The 23,023-nt window shown below is 44.5% G+C and overlaps 1 protein-coding gene across 2 annotated transcripts in view; it reads left to right on the forward strand.

The window, feature by feature from the left end:
- PRRG2 (proline rich and Gla domain 2) overlaps positions 1-23,023 on the forward strand; it is a 214,329-nt gene that overhangs the window by 143,974 nt on the left and 47,332 nt on the right. For both annotated transcript variants that reach the window (XM_069605176.1, XM_069605177.1), the window contains one exon: positions 1,418-1,547. In XM_069605176.1, the coding sequence (XP_069461277.1) occupies positions 1,418-1,547 (130 nt within the window). The remainder of the gene's footprint in view (positions 1-1,417; positions 1,548-23,023) is intronic.

Below are 23,023 nucleotides of genomic sequence, written 5' to 3' on the forward strand. Positions count from 1 at the left end.
CAGTGGAGGAGCCAGTGGGAGCAGATCAGAGTCTCAGTACTTTGGGGAGTGGAGGGTGTGTGGGCCTATGTGTTATAGAGAAGACATTCCTTAGAGTGGAAGGTCTTGAGCTCTTTCCTGAACGGTAGCAACAATGGTGCGAGTCTGATGACCGTCTTGTTCTTTCCTTCCTGCGCCATCAGAGTTCAAGTCAGTACATTTCTTTACTTCTGGTGGATCGCAGGCCTCTGGAGATGCTGAGTTTCTCAGTGAGGTAGTTTGGGGACTTCAGGGTGACCGCCTTGTAGAGGCTTGCAGCAGGAGCCAGTGCAGTTAGAGGAGGGTCAGGGTTGAATTTCCAGAGTCCTTTGAGTCGTGCTGAAGCATGTAGAACACATCTCGGGGATGCAAGTGTAGTCATTGGAAGGCCTTCCAAAAGGGCACTTTGATAAGGCACCATGAATAACAGAAGGTCTGTTGCTTGAAAGTTATTTAAATAACAGGGATGCCTAGAACAAATGTTTGGACTCTGCTCCAGCATGCATACGCTTTCCATCCATGAAGATCCATTCCACTCTTTGTACCTTTTTTGTTTCCTTCAGGGACCATTACAATGTCCTAGATCTGTGCAGTTCCCTGGTATTCAGTGATGGTGCTCCTATTTTGGTTATGTTTTGAGAAGCTGGCCAGCACAGTTGCGTATTGCTGTGCATGTGAGCCTGGCTATAGACTTTGAGCTTTGCAGATCGAGGACACTAGGCTAAGAAATACTTTGTTTAGTAGTACCATTTTCCCTTTATACCCTGAAAGGGAAATCCACTGTGCTTGGGTGTTAGAAGATAAGCTGAGTAAACGGGGGGGGTCCTTTATGGAAGCCCACCCTCGCATTCCTTATTTTATGCAATCCTTATCCACTATTTTCCTCCTCACCCTGTAACTGATTTGTTAATTAGTCCAGCCCGGTTTTCTGTTTGGGGAAATTGCATCTTTGCAGCATACAAAGATGTTGGTGCTCATTCTACAATTCTTTCTGGATCGAAGTCTAATGGGGGTTCTGAAGAGGGGATCTATATACACATTAGTTGAAGCCCTTCTGAGGATTCTTTTTAAAATGGATTGGCAGCTTTTTGGGGTATAAGGATTCCTCCGCTTTAAAATCTTCTCTTGAGAGTGGATAAACTAGTAGGCTTCAGTAGCACTTTGCATGCCTTTCTCCAGAAGAGCCCATCCACTCCGGATCCCCCAACCCACTATCAGAAAAGGGTGCCCAGGGAGAGGGGGTGGACAGAGGCAGGAATGCAGAAGCATGCAGCTGTTCCTGAACTTATTTGTACTGCATCATGGCCATTCCGCAACTCAAAAAGGGGTATTGGGGAACACAAGTATTAAGGTTATCATGGTGAGTGACTTGCCCTCTGCCACACTTGTTTTTTTGCAGGCAATTCGCCAAATATCGATGTGGCTGCCCTAGTTGCTGGCCTAACTGGAACAGTCCTATTGCTCATCATGGTGCTTGTTGTTGTGATGTACTGTGTGAAATACAGAGCCAAAGAGCAAAGGCGGAGCAGGTAAGAGCCACTGCATTTGCTTGCCTATGTCTGCGCTATGTGTCTTTTCTTGGTAATCTTCATTGTGGTTATATTCATTTTTGCAAATCAAGGTGATTTTATGAAGAGGAAAGACATTTTTGGGAGAAACGACCTAGTTTTCTTTCAAGAAACTTGGTTAGTCGATTCCCCCACAATTTGAAGGGTTTACAATCGTACATCAGTCAGCCTCCACCCTGTGGAAGGGAAGATGATCAGGAGGGCTGCTGATAGCCTGCAAGACCACTGTAATAACATAGGTTGATTTGATCCCCAGTTGTCCGGAGGGGATTTTAGCAGTAATTATAACTGTACTCTGATGGCCCAAGGAAATTGACTGCTATAAACCTATACTGGAACCATGCCTGTGTAAAACATACTGATTTCCTGCAGTCTCTGTCCGATCTCTTGATCCAAGTAAACGATCTACCCACAGACTCCATTCTAACAGCAGGAGATCTGAGTTCACAATGTGTTCCCAACTTGCCGGGGGTGGACCAACCCAATATCAAATGTGTGTCTGTAAAAGGTAGAGGGTGGCTGTCCTTATTTTCAGAATGGGATATGTTTATGGTTAATGTCTCAATAGAGAGGAATCCCCTCTGGCAGTAACGTGGAGCCGAGGGGAAAATGACATCTACCATAGATTATCTTATCTTGGTTATTTGAGAGGTGTAAATAATTTGCAGTAAGGGAAGGGGAAACAAGTGATCATAAGTGCCTTGAAGCGATATTTTCCTGGCAGTTCACTAAAAAAACTGACTATTTGTCTCAGTCCGTAATGGTTAATAACAGAAAAAACTGACCTGTCAAATATAGGAGAGATGGGGCTTATGGACTCCAAATATTATGCAGGGAGTTGTCAACCGTCGAATTGAAGCAAAGATGCAGCCCCCACAGTTTCCAAGATTTTTTGTTGGATATTGATCGCCCTCGGAGCATGACCACATGTAGGCTTTCGCCACATTCTCATACTTTTAATGAAGTAACCTGGATTAAAAACCAGAAAGCGTAATATAAGGTCCATAAGGGGGGAAGCTCTGTTGAAATGGTTAAAGCCATTAAAAACAACTATAAAAGCTGGTCAAAACAGCGACAAATCGAATGGCTGCAGAAACAGAGTGCTGATGCTCAAAGCCTTATGCGATTTATACATCGTGCAGCTTTTGGGCAACTATCAACACACCAGAGAACACGCACATGACTAAAAAAGCAACATATCCTCAAGAGCTGCAGGTCCTAACGGGCTAACTTACCAAGTATTGAAAGGCAACATAAACCTGTGGTCAAGAGTTTTGACCGAGCTCTTCCAGGAAATAGTGAATAGTTGATAATTTCCCCCTTCTTCCATCATTATTCCTATTTTTAAGAAGGTGAGGATCGCTTGAATCCACTAAATTATCGACCAATCGCACTTTTGGATGTTGGAGCAAGTTATTCGCCAGTCTCTTGTTAAGAAATTTAGAACAATGGGCAAAACAAAATAACATCCTGTCTAAACAGACTGGTTTTCGTAAAGGGCTCTCCACTTCCCTTAATGGTATAACCCTGGCTACCCAAAGTGAAAAGTCTGGTATTAAGGGGGAACCAATGCTATATGGCGCATGTATAGATTGTTTCAGCGCTTTCGATTTGGTCAATCAAGATCGTTTATGGTCAAAACCTGAAAGTTGGGGAGCTCCAAAATCACTTCTCATCATGCTGGCTTCTCTTCATGAAGGCAACACAGTCGGAATAAGATTGAATACTGAGGGTTTACTCTCAGACTATGTAAAATTAGAGAGGGGAGTTAGACAAGGCTACATGGTTGCCTCGTTCTTATTCAATATTTACTTGGCTGACATGGGGAGGGAAATAGATTCTGCAGCACTAGCGAGTCCAAAAGTGGGCACCAATTAAATCAAATGGTTAATGTATGCAGACAATATTGTCCTGTTGGATAATACAGCAGTGGGTCTCCAGATGTTGCTAAACTCCCTGGATCTGTATATAAAGATGGATCGATTTGTCTATTAATCCAGGGAAATCAAAAATACTAATCTTCGGGCGGAAAGGGAATCTGGGACAAATTCATCTGGTCAATGGGAGGTCAAACCATTCTAGTAGTTGAAGAAATTGTCTATTTGGGATTCACTCTGTATGCAGTCCCGAAAGTGGGATTGAACATCTTCAATTTCACCACTAAAGCATCTCAATTAACATCTCAGATGCAGAAGATAAATGGACAATACTGTAAGTTTTCTTTACTGCCAGTGATAAAGTTCTACATGTCTAAAATCATCCCTGTACTTATGTACGGGTTGGAAGCTAAACCAGTGGCATGGCACCTCGGCTGGCAGAAACTGGAGGGTACCATCTGGAATAAAGTTCTGGGCTTCCCCCATAGTCTTCCTATGGCCAGTTTGAGGTATGAGTTAGGCCTCAGATCCCTTAAATCGCAGGCAGACTGGAGGTTGTCTCTCTATCGACTGATAACCCCTAGGTTGACACTCTGTATGAAGATGTCCTGGTACACCTAACCTGTTATCGGTCTGCCCTTCTGTCTGATCTCCAGAGCAGGTGAAGTACTGGCTAATTGCAAAAGCAATGTGGGAACCTTAATATCCAATCCAATGAAGACCAAGAAGGCACTGATGACCATGGACTGGATAAACATGATAGAACAAATGCGTAGGTCACCAGAGCAGCCTCCTTTTCCTTATGTGATAAAAAGATGGGCTTCCTTCTGAAATATAACATTATTTCCAGATGGCAAGTTTGGACATAATTTTTTGAGAGTTCGACTCAATTTGGTCCAGACTGGGGCAGTGCTATCCTGTTGGGGGATGAGGGGGAAAAGCAAAAGAATTGTGCCCAGGATGCGACAGTCTATTGAACATATGTAGAGAGAATGCAAAGGGACATGGGATGTAAGACAGAAATAATTTTGTCATTTTACTGATTGAGCTGACTGTTTATCTTCAACGATGTTCTGGCAAAGGCTAATTGCTGGCCACGAGGTCTCGTTGACTATAAACGTGGGTAGGGTCCTACAGCTTACCAGGTTTATCCCAGAGGAGCAATACTTAAAAGGTAATACATTTCAATTGTATGTTTTTTTAAATCTTTTTTTATTTATTTTTTGATGAAGAAAGGATGCCATAATATTGATTTTCCTGTTTTTCTTATCTTATGATTTTGTTTTCTTTGAATGAATTTAAAAATGTGTTTAAGGATTGGATGTAATGTAAGGATTTTTTTTGTTTTTGTACTTGTGAAAACCCGAATTTCGGTTGCAACACATTTTTTTACAAAATTATTGTAAGCGCGCTGTATTGAATTGTTGTGGATTTTTTTCTGATTACTTTTTTTTAAATCATGTTTATTTAATTTTAATCAACATTTCAACAAAACGGCAGTGAGAATCATAAAACGGACAATTTGAAGCAAAATCTCAAATATACAAATATTAATAATCCCATTAGAAACCAACATATTCCAAAAATCCCACCCCTGTCCCAATGTCTATATTAAACTCCACAAATTACAACCACAAACAAAGATTACAACATCAACCCCACAATTATGAAATACAAATTCTCTACACCTCAACCAAATTAATCATTAAAAGAATCCCAACTCTGTGTTCAGTCTCCCGATGGAACCGATAAGCACGAGATTTTTCATATCTTGACGACAAGAGCAGATCAACCAACCTTCAACATGTGGCTTTTTCCATGACTTCCATACTTTCATAATGTTTTACTGCCATCATCAATGCTCTATTAACCCAATCAATACCACCAGTCTTCAAAATCCCTATTTCTGTGCAAGAGGAAAACCGCAGACAGAAAAGTCCGAGGCAATGGACTACCTAACACCAAATCTACCTGCTCAAAAACATCTTTCCAAAAGGTAAGCACCCGTTCACATTCCCATAACATGTGTAATTTAAACCAGTACAACCCCAACACAAGTCTGAATCCATCAAACCCCTCTCCTTCATTCTCACTGGAGTCCAATAAATGCGTCCCAAGATTCTTTGATGAATATATCTCAAGTTCAGATCCATTTTATCTCTCACCATTCTCCAAGCATTATCCCATTCCTTTCCCGACAAATCCTGATCCAACTCCGTTATCCACTTCATACGCAAGGTCTCCCAGGAGACCTGCATACATTATTGAACAGGCAACAATTTAGTAAACTTAGAGACTACATTTGTAGTAGCACCATACAACACACATACTTGTGGACAGTCCCCCAACGGTTCACTCAGCATCAGATACCTTTCTGACAATAATTGCCTCAGGGACAAATACCTATTAATCTCATTATTACCCAATCCATACTGGATTATTAAATCTTCAAAAGCCACCATCTGATCACCTCTCCACACATCCTCAATTTTCAGGATTCCTTTGTTAGCCCAACACCTCCAATACAACATTTTGTTCTCGATCTGTAAACCAGGATTTAACCAAATGGAAGCCTTCTTGTAAAAAAAATGTTTGATCACATCCCTGAATAAACTAAACCAAAGCAGCTTCCGAAGCTTCCAATGCCTCCAATTTCAATCTGGGTTTCGGAAGCTTCCCATACGTATATAAACAATCGATAGGAAGTGGGTTCAACTTCTCTTTTTCCATCCGTAGCCAAAACGGATCAGGACACCCAACATCTTTAAAATAATGAGATGCTTTCTTTATAAGGAACCCCTTGTAGTAATTTTCCAATAATGGTTAACCAAAGCCCCCATCTCTAACACTACGCACCAAAATATACCTTGGGATCTTTGGCTGTTGCCTAACCCCCGTAAAAAAATCCATAAAAATCCTATCAATACATTTCAACACCCTTTTAGTAAACTTCAGAGGAAGAGATTGTATGTAATACAGCACTTTCGGAAGCAGCACCATTTTGACTGCATCTATTTTAGCCCAGACTCAGTCAATCTATTCCACCTACGTATATATTTCAATACAGTTTCTTTTAATTTGTCTACATTAAAATCCACTGTCCTACTTATATCCCGAACTAGATGTACACCTAAATATTTAACTGATACTTCCACCCATTGACAATCCCAATCCAATAATCTTCTATTAATAGAGTCCATTTTCAACAGAAAGACCACTGTTTTTCCCCAATTTACTTAATAACCTGTCAACTTTCCGACCTCTTGTAACATATACCGAAGCAGTGTGCCTCCTTCAATTGGATTCAACAACACCACCGTTAAATCATCAGCGTATGCTAGTACCTTTATCTCACCATCCTTCAATTTCCATCCACGAATGTCCCTCTCTTGTCTAACATATGACAACAATGGTTCAAGCGCTAAATTAAACAAAAAGGGAGAACGTAGACAACATTGTCTAGTTCCCCTAAACAGCTAAAAGGACTTGGACATCACCTCATTAACCCATATTCTAGCCGAGATATCATATTGTAAGGCACCAATAATGTTCAGAAAATGTGGACCAAACCCCATTCTAATTAACGTGTAAATTACCAATAACAGTCAAACGCTTTTTCAGCATAAAAAACGATCAAAATCTCATCCACTTCTGTATTCGATAAGCCAATTATATTCAATAAGGTTTTAATATTATCATATCCATACCTATTTTCCATAAAACCGACCTGCGAATAATCTATCAATTCCCCTATATGCTTCTGTAGCCTAATAGCCATAATCTTTGTAAAGATTTTCATATCAATATTTAAGAGAGAAATGGGTCTATAATTACTGCATTCAGCAGAATCTTTTCCTTCCTTTGGAATTAGCGTAATAACCGCTTCCCGCATAGAGGGACATAGTTTTCCTTCTGAAAGGAATTGATTATGAAGTATAGATAACTTTAGAACCAAGGCCGAACTAAAGGTTTTATAAAACTCAATCGGTAACCCGTCTAGACCAGGAGACTTACCCATTTTAAGTTGACAAATGGCCCCATAGACCTCATTTTCAACAATTGGAGCATCAAGAGCCTCTCTCCCCTCTGCTGATAAAACAGGCATTTCTATTTTTGTAAAGAATTCATTCAACACCATTTCATCAGATTGCGAATTTTCTGAATACAAGGATGCATAAAAAGCCTGAAAGCAATCACAAATATCCCTATGTTTTAACCTTTATATTTCCAGTGTCATCTAAAATCCTATGAATAAACAACCTCTCTGCTAAACTCTTCAGTTTATTAGCCAATAAACGACCACTCTTATCCCCTTCCTCCCAAAACTTCTGTCGCATACAATACATGCCTTTTTCAATTTGTTCATCCAAAGTCTTCTTCAGTTCGCCCCTAGCCTCATCCATTTTTAACTATCCACCTTTTTACCAGACACAGCATATTTTTGTTGTATAGACTTCACTTTCAATTCAAGATTGCAGATCCTTTTTCCCCCCTCTTTTCTTTTCCTGGATGTCAATTAATCAACACTCCCCGAACTGTAGATTTGAAAGCATCCCATAACACTAGATTATCCGCGGAACCCAAATTATCCACAAAGAATTGATCAATAAAACGACTTATGTCGTCACAAACTTTCTCGTCCTATAGAATGAACGTTTTCAATCTCCACTTATCCATACCCGACTTAACTATTCCCCGATCAAGTCTAAACTTCACCAATGCGTGATCCAATAGACCTCTTTCTCCAATGTCTACAACCATATCATCAACCATCGCATCAGTCACCAACAAATAATCCAATCTTGAGTAAGATTCATGAACCGGAGAATAGAACGAAAATTCCTTATCAACAGGATGCAGTAACCTCCAACTATCCACTAAATCAAATGTTTCAAGGAAATCATTAAAAACACCACTCAGCGCTGAACCCGAAAACCTGCACTTTGATAACCTATCTAAAGAAGCATCTAAAACACAATTAAAGTTCCCACCGAAAACTATTTTATCTCCCCTCATCGATTTCAAACTGACCGTTAGCGTTTTAAAGAAATTAATACCAACGTCAAAAGATTCCCTTCATATATTGCATCTACCAAAATAAATTGTCCTTCATCATCCATAACATTCTCAACTTTCATACCCAAGGATTTTCAAACTAACAAACCTACTCCCCTTGACCTGCTCGAATAACAGTTCAACAAGACCTTCATATATTTTGAAGCCCCATAAAAGTTTCCAGTTTGTTCAGTCAAATGAGTTTCCTGTAAAAAGATTACATCCGCTTTTTCTCTTCTCAACTTTGACATTATATTTTCCCCTTCTTAGGACAATTCATCCCCTTAACATTCCATGTAACAAAACTTAATGTTTCCGCCATCAGCAATTGCAAACCTACAATGGTCTGAATACACAAAGCAAAGTCATGTCTATAACACTGGTAAAATGATGCAGAGTAGAGAAAAGGGCCCCCCACCCAACAGACACACAAACACACACACAGAACAAAAAACATTAACCAAATCATCTTGAAAACTGACTGGAATCCAGACAGACTAATAAAGGCAAAAGGGAAAAAAATCATTGCTAGACTACAACCCCCAGAACGTATGCCCAATCTATATATAATCATTACATTACAATACTCCTTTTGAAGAAATACAGCAATAAAGAGAAAAGAAACCCTATCCATAAAACATCTAACAGAACTCTATCCCATCAACCATCTGCTAAAAATACTATGACCCAAACCATACATATATCCACTCCCATTACTTGCTTGGTCTTAAAATTGGAAACTGTGTGTTTGTAAGGGGGTGGGGGATTCAGAGAAAGCGAAGTAGGTTTCTTTTTCTTTTCTCACCCATTGGCTCCTGCAGAAGAGATTCTTAGTGATAACTTGTGTAAACTTTGAACATGTTCACATTCTCTGTATAGAAGAGACTGGGCCTCATCAGGAGTCTGGCGGTATCCCAGCGGTAATACTGCCAGTGCAGTTAGCGTTACCCCCACTCAGTTTGGTGCTATTGGCACCGAATCACGAATAGTGGTACAGCGGTAAACTCCCATTCCCCATTGGGTCCTGGGGGGAGGGGCAATATGCGGTAATGGTGCCGAAAACTGACAGTAAGGAGACATTACCTCCAGCAAAAAGCTGGAAGTAAAACTCCCACTTACTGCCGACTCATGGTTGCGCCAACCCTTAAATGCAGTGGTAATAGCTACTGCTGCATTTAATGGCTAAAGCCCAACTCGTGGTGAGGCCCACAGTTTGGCAGGAATCGATATCCTAATGTAGCTTGATCTTTCCTTTTGGGCATGTGAAGATATTTTGACATTGTAGGTCAATGGGCATGCCCTCACCCCAATATTACATTTCAAAAGCATTCTATTACTGCTATAGTAGTTTTCATCCTTTAACTCTTCACTTTTATTGTTTTAAATAAAGTTTTTACTACATAGTCTGTACACTTAGCCCATACTTTCATTTATAGTTGTTATACCACGCACTGCTACCACCCGGGGGCAGTCTCCAGCCGCTTGCATGACTCTGCAAGAGATGGGTATGAGGATAGAGTGAGAGGATAGGTTCAGAAGCGGGAGGAACTGGTTTCTGAGTGTTTTGCATGTGGTAGTTTGTGCGAGAGGCCTTGAGCGTTATAACCGTATGGGTAAGATTGAGTGCTTTGGGTATGCAAGAGCATCCACAGAAGGCACATTGGAAGGTGGAAGGCCTGTTGGGAGATGCTTGGGGTGAAATCCAGAAGTACAAAAAGGACTCATTCCAGGGTCTATGTGCTGCATTATTATAGGCGAACTCCGCCAAGGGCAGTAAGTCGTATCAGTTGTTCTGGTCTTTATTGCTGAAACATCGGAGGTATTGCTCCAGTGTAGCATTGAGCCTCTCTGTCTGGCTGTTGCTTTCAGGGTGATGGCCTGAAGACAAAGCCCGATGAATCCCCAAGAGGTTACACAGAGTGGACCAGAAGGCGGAAGTAAATTGTGTACCTCTGTCAGAAATCACTGTGCAAGGTCAGCCATGTAGCCTGACAATGTCTCAGAGAAAAACGGATGCCATCTGGGGAGCCGTAGGAAGCCCTACTAAGGGTGTAAAATGGGCTAACTTGCTGAACGAGAGTATTGTGACCATTCTGGCTGTGTGTCCATTAGATGGAGGTAGGTCAACAATAAAGTCAGTTGAGATGTTTTGCCATGGACCCATAGGTGGGGTGGTTCCTGTTGGAAGAGTCCCAAAGGTTTGGCTGTGGTGTATTTGTTTTGTGCAGAGCAGGGACAGGATTGCACCTAGTTCTGCACATTTTTCTTGATGGAAGGCCACCAGAAGGAATGGGATATAAGCTCCAAGGTGGCAGCGATTCCCTTGTGGCCTGCTACCTTGTCGTCATGACACCAGAACATAACCAATGTTAGATCGGTGGTTGACACAAACCGTCTCTTCACCTGGAAGAATTGGCCTTGATCAGTATGAAGAGTTAGTAAGAGCTGGAGGGTGATGAACATAATACTCTCTGGAGGCCTCTTTTTAACGTCTTGCAAAAATGTGTTGATCTCACCAGTGAAGTTCTTCCGAGCAAGAATATTTTCGTTACCCCTGTATCTTCCAGCACTTTCTCCGATACTCCGGGCAGAGTATCCGCTAGAACGGTTTCCCTTCCGGGTTTATACTTCACCACAAAGTAAAATTGAGAGAAATGGTATGCCCTTCTAGCGTTTAGAGAAATGCAGCATTCCACCTGCTGAAGGACTCGAAGATTGCGGTGATCCGTGCGCACTTCAAAACGATGTGAAGTTCCTTGTAGCGGATGCCGCCATTCCACACATGCCTGGTGGATTGCGAGCAGTTCTTTTTTGAGAACAGAATAATTCATCTTGCTCGGTGTAAGTGTATGGGAATAGTAGGCCACTGGGTGTTCCAATTTCTCAGGTCCTACTTGTAGGAGTACGGCACCAAGGCACCTCCGGATGCATCAGTTTCAACAATGAAAGGTGGTGTTTGGTCCGCTTGTAATAGAATGGGGGATGAACAAAAGCTCTTGAAAGGCTGTGTTGACTTTAACATTCCAGGAAAATTGGACACCTTTTTTAAGCAGGACTGTGATTGGCAGAATGATCTCAGGAAAAATTGCGTATGAACTAATTTGCCAGCCCCAAGAAACGCTGTATGTCTTTGACTGATGTTGGTTCAGGCCACTGGACTTCGCCTTGGTCTTCTTGGGATTAATCTGTATCCCTTCTTCGGTAGGGATGAATCCTAGGTAGGAGAACGGAAATGGCTTCAAGCACACATTTTACGGGCTTGGCCAATAGGTAATGTTGGCGAAGCAGGACTTCTGTGACATGTTGAATGTGCCTGACCTTGGAGGATGAATACACAAGGATATCAAGGTATACAACCACAAAACTAAACCGGAGATAAGCAATGATCTTTTCCATGAACCTTTGAAAGATTGCAGATTCATTGACTAAACCGAACGACATCACCTGATATTCGTAATGGTCCAGGGGAGCTCTAAATGCAGTTTTCCATTCATCTCTGAACCTAATGCGCAGGAATTGATGGGGACCCTCTCAGGTCCAATATGGTGAAGAATGTTACTCCCTGAACTTCTTCTAGAATGTCCTTTATAAGGGGAATGGGTATCGGTCTCGGATGGTCATGCTGTTGATTCTGCGGTAGTCCATGCAGGGCCTTAGCTGTTTGGAGTCCTCCTTCGGAATGAAGAACAAAGACACTCCTGCTGCAGACTTGGATTCCCGAATCAGCCCATTCTGGATATTGCAGTCCAAATATTCCAGAAGAGCTTGCTGCTCGGGTAGGTATAATGGAAACATTCTGCCAAAGGGCACAGTGGTATCAGGGATCAGGTCTATAGAGCAATCTTCAGGACAATGTGGGGGCGGTTCCCTGGGGATAACATCCTTGAAGATGTCCTGAAAAGCCCAATAGCAAGGTGGAATAGACCGGACCCTGTGCCAACGACGCCATCGTAGTCCCCAACCATATATTGGTTTCACCATGTGGGAGGCAGTTACTATAGCAAAACCAGGACTGAAACTGGATGGTGTTCAGGATCCAATATATATTAGGGCTAACCACGGAAGGCCCAGGATTACTTGCAAATGGGCAATACGAATAATGTCGAAAGATTTTCTCTTGATGTTGAAACATGGACATTAGAACCAACTGGGTGTCCTGAGTGATTGGGCCAGAAATCAAAGGGAATCTTACTGTGACAGGGTATGTCTCTTTCCTCTGCCCAGGACATATCCATAAAATTACCGACAGCACCACAGTCCAACATGGCTTGGACCTCAATGGGTGGTCTTTTGGAAATTGAAGGAAATATTTGGAACACCATTAGGTGATTGTTGTGTGGCTCGTCTACCTTCTGAGTGGTGTTACAGGGGCTTCTTCTTGTCTCCCCGTCCATAGCCCTGTTTTGGGTCGGGGTTGTTAGTTTCCCTGACGATGTGGAGGAACCTTTGGACAATTCTGAAGAAGGTGTTTGTTAGAACCACTTTACATGCATAGGCCCTGGTCCCTTCCCTTCTCTTCTTACACTCTACAGGAGTCAGTGGGCCCCTAGCCATTCCGATCTGCATTGGTTCTTCGGGAGAAAGTCCTGCCTGGAAAGGAGTAAACTGTGGCAGAACCTGTGGGCCTTTAGTCTTCTTGCAGAGAAAGGGAAACCCGTTCCTGAAAAGAGGTTGGACGGGAAATCCCAGCCAATTAATTGTTGTCTTGAAGACCTCTCCGAAAAACGGGTCTGTTGAGCAGTTTCTGGCCAGCCTGCCTAAAAGCCATTCTCTGAAATGCTGAAACATAGGTCTGTACATCATATGACCCCTGTTGGATTTCCAGCAGGTTCGCCTAATGGGTGTAGGGAGACTCTGGTCTCAACTTTCTTTGAACGATCAGACAAACGGTGCATGTCTAGTAAAGCCCAAGCTAAGGTGTTTACTACCAGATTGGAAACCAACAAGCCCACACCTTTGCACGGTTAGGCTCCTAAGCCTAAGCGGGAAAAGTGAAGTACACTAGACAAATGTCTGAATTCCTTCAGTCTTTCAGGGAGCTCCATCATACTTTCAAAAAGGAAAGCCCAAAGGTGGCAGGTCACTTTTGTTCTTCACTGGCTAGCTGTCATAATGTAGCATTCTCGGACTTGGTTTTGTATTTCCACTGTGAGCCCTTGAATGGCTGCAACCAAGCTGCTACTACTCCAGGCTAGCCGTAGCAGTTCTTTGGCGTTGCAAACTCTCAAGGCTCTCGGAAGACCCCTCAGATGAGTATCTTTTTGACCTCTGGGTCCTCACCGGATTCTTCTGGGGTTGCCCTTCTGGTCCGTTCCTTCCTCTTCTTCTTTTCCTTCGCGCTGCAAGCTGTCTTCTTGGTGAAGAGTTACTGTTACTCACCGGTGGGATGAGTGCGAGGAACCAGGAAGCATCCAAACCCAGAATTTTGCTTGAAGGAGCTTAAGTAGGGCCTCTACCTAAGCCTCCTCTCTGCGAGGGAAAATAGACCTTCAAAATGATATGACCACTTGCTGTAGTTAACCAGACAAGGGGACTGATCACCCAGAAGGGCGGAGAGAAGTTGTACCGCCACGAACCAGGCTGAAAAGAAAAGAACAACAAGTAAGTAATACAAAAGGTAACGGTTGTCCCTTATAAGCCTTACTAACTGAGGAGTACCTGGGTTCTTGTTTTCCTCCCCCCGTAGGATAGATGAAGGAATTAACCCGGGAATCACCTAAGAGCAGGACAAGATTTAGTATCTAACTGGTTTAAATAATTACACAAACAAAAAGGTGGGTAGGATCTTACCAGTGGGAATTGACTTAGTACTTGAAATGTTAGAACACAACGACAGGGAGAAAATAAGAAAAAGGTAAGGTTAGTAGGGTTCTACTACCCGGGCGGCACGAGGGTCGCGCTAGATTCGGGATGGTGCACTGCTGCAGAGCGTCCTGAAAATGCACAAACCCAATGTTCCGTTTAACACCAAAAGTCTTCCCACTGATGGAAAAAGATTAAGGACGATGACAGTCGGGATGGTATTTCCAGGTGAATGGGTTTTAAGGAGGTAAATTCTGGCAGGATACAGAGCAACCAGTCGGAATGATGACTCTTGAGACAGGTAGGTCAAAAACAGGCAAGGTCTGGTACACTGGCTGACAGGAACTATAACAGAACGTGCAGAAGAGGAGTCCAGGAGGAAAGCAGGATTTTCGGTACACGGGAAGGCAGATCAGAAGGTGAGGGAATTCCAAATAGAAGGTCCAGTAAACAATCCGAGTCGAAAACCGTAAGAACCACAAGCAGATAGCAATCGAAGAAGGAACTTCTAATTACCGGTAGTAGCTGTAAACAGAAGCAGCGTCTTGGCCGTCTCCAGGAACTAAATAATGGAGAAAGGCGGGGCTAGCCAATGTGAGGCTCTTCCGGTGAACTACCGTACGGAAGCAGGTTTCCTGGGGGGTGTAGTCTCCGAGCCGCTAACTTCCACGGCAACTTCCATCGTGCATAAAACGACGCGGTTTGATGCCGAATCCTTTTGGGGAGCGCTATAAATTTCCTACTGCCTCTGGTAGTAGATTTGGAAACCCGAAGCGCCAGCGGCGTAAGTGACCGGGTTTTGCTGATAGCCGGGGATGAACGCCGACTCATAACAGTATCCTCCCCCAAAGGCGGCGGCAACCCCCTGCGGGCATGGAAGCGGCGCAGAAGAACAGGCGAGTGGATATTGCCCAAGGGCTCCCAAGACCTGTCCTCAGGCCCGTATCCCTTCCAGTAGTCCAAATAAAAGGGTCGACCCCTACGGAGTTGAAAGTCCAAAATATCAGCCACTTCATATTCATCCTCGCCATCCACGCGAACAGCACAAGGCCGAGTTGGAAGACGCGTGGTAAGAAGGCACGGTTTGATGAGGCTGACGTGAAATACGGGATGTATCTTCCATGAAGGCGGCAAAGAAAGACGCATTGCCACTGGATTTAACACCTCCGTAATGGAGAAAGGACCCACAAACTTTGGTAGAAGCATACGTTTGCCCGGAATACGTAGATTACGTGTAGACAGCCAGACTTTTGAGCCTACTTTGTATTCTGGAGCTGTAAGCCGATGTCGATCAGCGTACTTTTTAGCCCTCTCCTGTGCAAGTAGAAGGTGGGATCGAACTTCCCTACGGACTGAATCCAGGTCCCGTACACAAGCCTGAGCAGCCGGGTTGTCAATGGGGAGCGCCGGGTCTAAAGGCAATGAACGTGGATGGAAACCATATAAGGCAAAAAACGGCGATACCCCTGAGGCACAATGTACCGAGTTATTGTAGGCGAACTCGGCAGGAGCAAGCGTTTTTAGCCAGGTAGACTGGAATTGGAGACATAAACATCGGAGGAATTGTTCCAGTGTGGCGTTTGTCCTCTCAGTCTGTCCATCGGTTTGTGGATGGTAGGCAGAACTGAAACGATCATCGATGTTTAGTGAAGAAGTCAAAGCCCTCCAAAAGCGGGACGTAAACTGAGGACCACGGTCCGATACAATGATAGAGGGAAGTCCAAAGAAACGAAAGACATGTTTGAGAAACAATGAAGCCAGGACAGGGGCCGAAGGCAAGCCAGCACAAGGAATGAACAAAGCCATCTTGGAGAAGTAATCAATAATAACCCAAACGGTATCATAACCGTCGAGAGGAGGTAGGTCCACGATGAAGTCCATGGAAACCATGTACCAAGGTTTATGCGGTACTGGAAGGGGATGCAAAAGACCTACAGGCTTGGATCTAGAAACCTTGCATTGGGCACACACTGAGCAAGACTTCGCATAGTCGATGACATCCCTAGACATCGAAGGCCACCAGGCCCAACGGCGTAATGACTCCAACGTCTTTTGCTGTCCTGGATGGGCTGCCATCAACGAATCGTGTGACCAAGTTAAAGCTCGAAGTCGTGCTTCACCAGGAGGAATGAAGAGACGACCCTGGATATAAGGCAGATCCTGAACAATGTCGAGATTCAACGATTCGCATTCCTCCTTGTTTGAGGTCACCCAAGATGATATAAGGGCACGGAGCGAAGGTTGAGGAGTGCAAGCACAAACCACCCTTTCAGGCAACAACAAGGGACGATCAGATTTAGAAATACAAGAACTGTGAGGTAATCTTGACAGAGCGTCGGCACATGCATTGAGGCGAGCCGGTCGATATGTGATGACAAAGTTGAACTGGGAGAAGAAAAGATGCCAACGAGCTTGTCGGGCTGTAAGGCATTTCATGGATTTGAATGCAAGGAGACTGCGGTGATCTGAATAAACAACAACCTGGTGACGGGCCCCCAACAGATGATGACGCCATTCCGCAAAGGCATCCCTGATAGCTAACAATTCACGCTCTGTGATGGGATAATTGCGTTCATACGGGGTCAATTTCCTGGAAAAATATGCCACAGGATGGATTTCTCCCGAATCAGGACACTCCTGCGACAGAACCGCCCCAATAGCTGAACCGGAGGCGTCCGCCTCTACAAAGAAAGGGAGGAGAGGGTCCGGGTGTTGCAGTACCGGGGCCGTCGAAAAGGCGGTCTTCAGGATTTCAAAGGCTTGTTGTGCCTCAGGATTCCAAGCAAATGGTTTTTTGGAGCTGGTGAGTGCCGTTAAAGGAGAAGAGATCGACGAAAATGAATGGATGAAACGTCGATAGAAGTTGGAAAACCCCAAGAAAGACTGAAGTGCCTTGACTGATGTAGGAACGGGCCATTCCAGAATCGCTTTGACTTTAGATTGACTCATACGAATGCCACGATTGGTCAAGTCATAGCCAAGGAACTCAACCTCCGGAGAATTAAATACACATTTCTCTGCCTTGACGTACAGGTGGTTCTCCCTTAACCTCTGTAACACAAGACGCACGTGTATAAGGTGTTCCTTCATGGAGGATGAGTAAATAAGAATATCATCTAGATAAATTACAACAAATTGATCCAGATAATCATGGAAAATGTCATTCATGAAAGCCTGAAAGGTGGCCGGGGCATTGCAGAGTCCAAATGGCATTACTAAGTATTCGAACAGACCGTAACGTGTCTTGAAGGCAGTTTTCCACTCGTCCCCGGCTCTAATCCGGACGAGATTATAGGCCCCCCTGAGGTCAAGTTTAGTAAATACCACTGACGAACCAAGTTGATCCAGAAGCACTGATATCAACGGAAGAGGATATTGATTTTTAACTGTAATAGCATTCAATGCCCTGTAATCTATACAAGGGCGCAGGTCCCCCTCCTTTTTAGGGACAAAAAACAACGGTGATGCAGCCGGGGACTTTGAGGTTCGAATAAAGCCTGTGGCCAGGGCTTTATCGATATATTCTTTCAATACCTTGTCTTCTGGTATAGTAAGTGAATAGACCCTTCCGGTTGGTATTTTGGTCCCTGGTATTAGGTCTATCGGGCAGTCGTAGGGCCTATGAGGCGGCAATTGATCTGCCCTACCCTTGTCGAACACGTCCCGAAAGGATTCGTATTCAAGGGGAATACCTGTACTAGGATCCCGAATAATGGCGCCTATGAGAGACACGGAAGCCACAAGAGCCTGGCAAGAAGAATCAGGGCAGACATATGTGTCCAGAAAGCAGTTCTCATTGCACTCCGGAGAAGGAAAACGAACACTCTTCTTTACCCAATCAATAGCAGGATTGTGGTGTTGTAACCACGGAATTCCCAATATGACTTGATATTGCGGAGCTTTGATTAGATCAAACGAGATTGATTCTACATGACCATCTTCGGTTTTCATGCTAACAAGAGTGGTGTTTTGTGTGACCAAACCGGATACCAAGGTTGTGCCGTCCACAGTATGGACCCTCTCAGGTTGAGCCTTTAGTAGGAATGAGACATGGTTCTTTGTAGCATAGTCGAAATCCATATAATTCCCCGTAGCTCCTGAGTCTATAATAGCCAAAGAGGAAAATGTGGCGTCATCGGCAGTGGTAAAGGACACAGGTAGACTAACAGGAGCGGATAAGGAACTCTGTGAGCCCAAAGAAGACACTCCCGGCGTAGGGACTCTATCTACCGCCGGGATTTGGCGTTTCCCGCCTTTTTAACGGGTCTTTTAGGACAATCTTTCAGATGGTGTTCCGAAGACCCACAATACATGCATAAGTTATGCGAACGTCTGTATTCCCGTTGTGCCTGAGTCAAGGGACCCCTCACGGCCCCTATCTGCATGGGTTCGGGATTTGAAACAGAAGGAGGAGCTAAATCTGCCGGAGTGGGTGTAGGGATGGCTGTTTTACGTTCTCCTCTTCTTTCAGACCTTCTAGCATCTATTTGTAAGACTAAGTCTAACAATTCACCAAAAGAGGTTGGGACAACCGGTACTGTGGCTAGGATATCTTTTAATTCTTCAGATAACCCCTGATAGAATACAGCTGATTTCTTTTCTTCGGGCCAGTCTGTCTCCGCAACCAGCTGATTGAATCTGGTAAGAAAAGAAAAAAGAGAAGAATTGCCTTGTCGTAGACCCAGCAGCTCCAGATCCGAGGCTTGGGATTTATAACGATTGTCAAAGACCCTATTCATGGCCAATATGAGTTCGTCACAGTCATAAAGAACATAACTGTTGGACTCAAGCAAAGGGTTGGCCCATGCAGCCGCTGTACCTCCTAGATGTGAAAGAATAAAGGCTGCCTTGGTTGTGGAGTTTGGAAAGGCGGTGGGCCGACACAGAAAGTGCAATTTGCATTGGTTTATAAAGGTTCGATATTGTTTCGGATCTCCAGTAAACCTTTCCGGGGGGGCCAACGGGAATTGCGTGGCCATCAAAACCGGTGTCGCAGAAAACCCTGAGGCTGAAGCTGAAGGTAGACCAGAACCTGAGGCGGTTGCGCCTTCCATGTCTACTCCGAGTGTCTGGGGATTTTGAATATTCCGTAAGCTGTCGATCCTTTGATGCATGGCGTCATGGGCCAATGTCATGTCTGATCGTAACTCAGACACTAAACGAAACAAAGCAGCCAAAGGATCCGCTTCTTCCATGGCTTCTGTTTTTGTTACTCACCGGTGGGATGAGTGCGAGGAACCAGGAAGCATCCAAACCCAGAATTTTGCTTGAAGGAGCTTAAGTAGGGCCTCTACCTAAGCCTCCTCTCTGTGAGGGAAAATAGACCTTCAAAATGATATGACCACTTGCTGTAGTTAACCAGACAAGGGGACTGATCACCCAGAAGGGCGGAGAGAAGTTGTACCGCCACGAACCAGGCTGAAAAGAAAAGAACAACAAGTAAGTAATACAAAAGGTAACGGTTGTCCCTTATAAGCCTTACTAACTGAGGAGTACCTGGGTTCTTGTTTTCCTCCCCCCGTAGGATAGATGAAGGAATTAACCCGGGAATCACCTAAGAGCAGGACAAGATTTAGTATCTAACTGGTTTAAATAATTACACAAACAAAAAGGTGGGTAGGATCTTACCAGTGGGAATTGACTTAGTACTTGAAATGTTAGAACACAACGACAGGGAGAAAATAAGAAAAAGGTAAGGTTAGTAGGGTTCTACTACCCGGGCGGCACGAGGGTCGCGCTAGATTCGGGATGGTGCACTGCTGCAGAGCGTCCTGAAAATGCACAAACCCAATGTTCCGTTTAACACCAAAAGTCTTCCCACTGATGGAAAAAGATTAAGGACGATGACAGTCGGGATGGTATTTCCAGGTGAATGGGTTTTAAGGAGGTAAATTCTGGCAGGATACAGAGCAACCAGTCGGAATGATGACTCTTGAGACAGGTAGGTCAAAAACAGGCAAGGTCTGGTACACTGGCTGACAGGAACTATAACAGAACGTGCAGAAGAGGAGTCCAGGAGGAAAGCAGGATTTTCGGTACACGGGAAGGCAGATCAGAAGGTGAGGGAATTCCAAATAGAAGGTCCAGTAAACAATCCGAGTCGAAAACCGTAAGAACCACAAGCAGATAGCAATCGAAGAAGGAACTTCTAATTACCGGTAGTAGCTGTAAACAGAAGCAGCGTCTTGGCCGTCTCCAGGAACTAAATAATGGAGAAAGGCGGGGCTAGCCAATGTGAGGCTCTTCCGGTGAACTACCGTACGGAAGCAGGTTTCCTGGGGGGTGTAGTCTCCGAGCCGCTAACTTCCACGGCAACTTCCATCGTGCATAAAACGACGCGGTTTGATGCCGAATCCTTTTGGGGAGCGCTATAAATTTCCTACTGCCTCTGGTAGTAGATTTGGAAACCCGAAGCGCCAGCGGCGTAAGTGACCGGGTTTTGCTGATAGCCGGGGATGAACGCCGACTCATAACAGTTACGGCCGGTCTCTGCTGGAGACAACTGTGCTTGGTTGTGGAACATCCGGAGCAGGAGGCACTCCCCAAAGACAGCCCTTCACAGGGAAAAAGGCCCCAGCATAAAAAACCCTGAGGGACTGAAGGTTCCTCCTGATATATGCAGTGGTATTCCAAAAACCCTTTTCGATGAGCACACCAACCAGTATCGAAAAAGAACATTAGAAGGTAGATTGGCTGGCTGCATGCCAGGGGAGGCTAAGGGGAGGAATCCATAGAGAGCGCAGGATAAACATGAACACAATCTTAACCAAACCATCAGCAAGGGGTTCCAACGTGGGGAAGAGAACTCCGGCGGCGTAGATGAAGGAGGTGGTGGCCATCTTGGAAAACACTAGACCGCTCTGTCTAGGTACAGAGGAATGAGATGGAGCAGTCAGGATTGCTGTCAACGTCTCCAGACGCTCTGTTTCGACATGACAATAGTCTACTCAGATCTATTTAAACACAACCCTTATTTTTACTCTGTCATTCTGTAGTATGGTTTCAATGTTATGCTAGAGATGAGCACATTTCCGAGTTCTTGGAAGGCTACTCTGTATATGATTTCTAAAAAAAAAAAAATTAAAAAAGGTAACCGCACCCTTCCCTCCTCCCTACATACCCAACACCTTTTGGACAGCACGTTCAAGATATTTGCTCTTGCATTACTGTTTTATCTTAATGATTGGGTCAAGACAAATAGTTTCTTCGCAACTTGGCTTTCAGGACATACTTGGCACCTCGAAGCGGGTTCTAGATCTTTACCCGATTCTTGCCAACACTATGTATATTGAGGTGGAACCTGTATGACTTTTATGGGCCTCTGCACAGCTTTTGACTCTGTTAGCAGGTTTAGGCTGTGGAAGGTTCTTTGTCAACAAGGCCTCCCGAAAATAAATTGGTGCCCTGCTGCGACTTCATGGCTGTAATAGAACTGCAGGTAGTTATGCGCACAGGTGACTATACCCCATGGTTTTTTGGTAGGGGCGTACGTTCTGTTTTCCCTATATACCAAAAATCTAGAAAATGCGCTATTGGGGAGGTGTATGTATCATGCTTTGCTAAGAAATAATAATCCATCCTGGCTTACGGTTAAGTATAAACCCAGCTAAACCTCCTACTAGCACCACCAGACCAAGCAGGATTGGCCTTATTCATATACTGACGTATTATCAACCTGCCCAGTTTCAAATGCTTGCAGAGTAGTGTAAGAGATTTTGAGAAAAACTAGTGGGCGGATCGGCACCCAAGATGACTGCTTGATTTGACTGCTCCACTAGCCACGGGGAGCGACTTGCGAAGAGGAGCAGTCCTGGCTGTGGTGGCAGGACTGCAATTGTAGCATGGGAGCGTGAAAGCCCAGAGAGTACTCTGATCCCAGTGCTGAGTACAGGTGGTGCTGGGGTCTGTGGATCTGGGTGGAAGGCCTGCTGGCTGTGGAAGAGATGTGGTGCATCAGCCACAACAAACCCAGGGAGCAGTACGGAGCAGCCAGAGGCGGTCACAACCCTGTTGCAGGTGACGGCGAAGTAGTGGAGGCGCCGATGGAGGGAGGAGTGAAGGTGAGGAGACTCCTTCTGACATCGGCCCAGGTGGAGGGGCGTGGGTGTGACCCACCCAAACCCTGGAAAGTGGGGATCGGAGCCCAAAGCTTGCGGTGGACTCAAGAGTCTACAACCACTGCAGGCGATGAAGGCACGAGGAAGGTGGGCTAAGAGAGCTGCAGCAGTGTCTCTGCTCCTTGCCCGTCACTTCTCAATTACTGGCACTCCATGCTTTGAGCGGGCATCAGCCAATGTACGGAGTAAAAGAGCCCAGCACTCGGTAGAGCCAGTACAGTGGCCGAGTCTGATGAAATAGTGGAGAGCTGGACAGTGGCAAAAGGGTGGTTCATCCTATATGGAGGAGGACGCTGATGAGCTCATGCAAGCTACTGGTCTGAGGACTGTAAGGAGCCAGGACTGAGACTCGGACACAGTGAGCTCATAGTTTTGGCTATAAAAATAAATTCAAAATAAGTGGTTTGGGAAATACCTAGCTGTCCCTACTTTCAGAGGTGTATCCCAACCTCAACCAAAACTAAAGGTCTGTCCAGTGCCTAGATGTCCAAAGCAAAATTTCCTTTGTCCAAAATCTTGTCCTTGCCCTCGCATTCTACAAATCCTCTTAATATGTGAACGGTAATGTCCTTGGCCTTAAGTGCCC

Source organism: Ambystoma mexicanum, chromosome 1p, assembly GCF_040938575.1.
Source record: "Ambystoma mexicanum isolate Mex_15411 chromosome 1p, UKY_AmexF1_1, whole genome shotgun sequence".
Classification (NCBI taxonomy): domain Eukaryota; kingdom Metazoa; phylum Chordata; class Amphibia; order Caudata; family Ambystomatidae; genus Ambystoma; species Ambystoma mexicanum.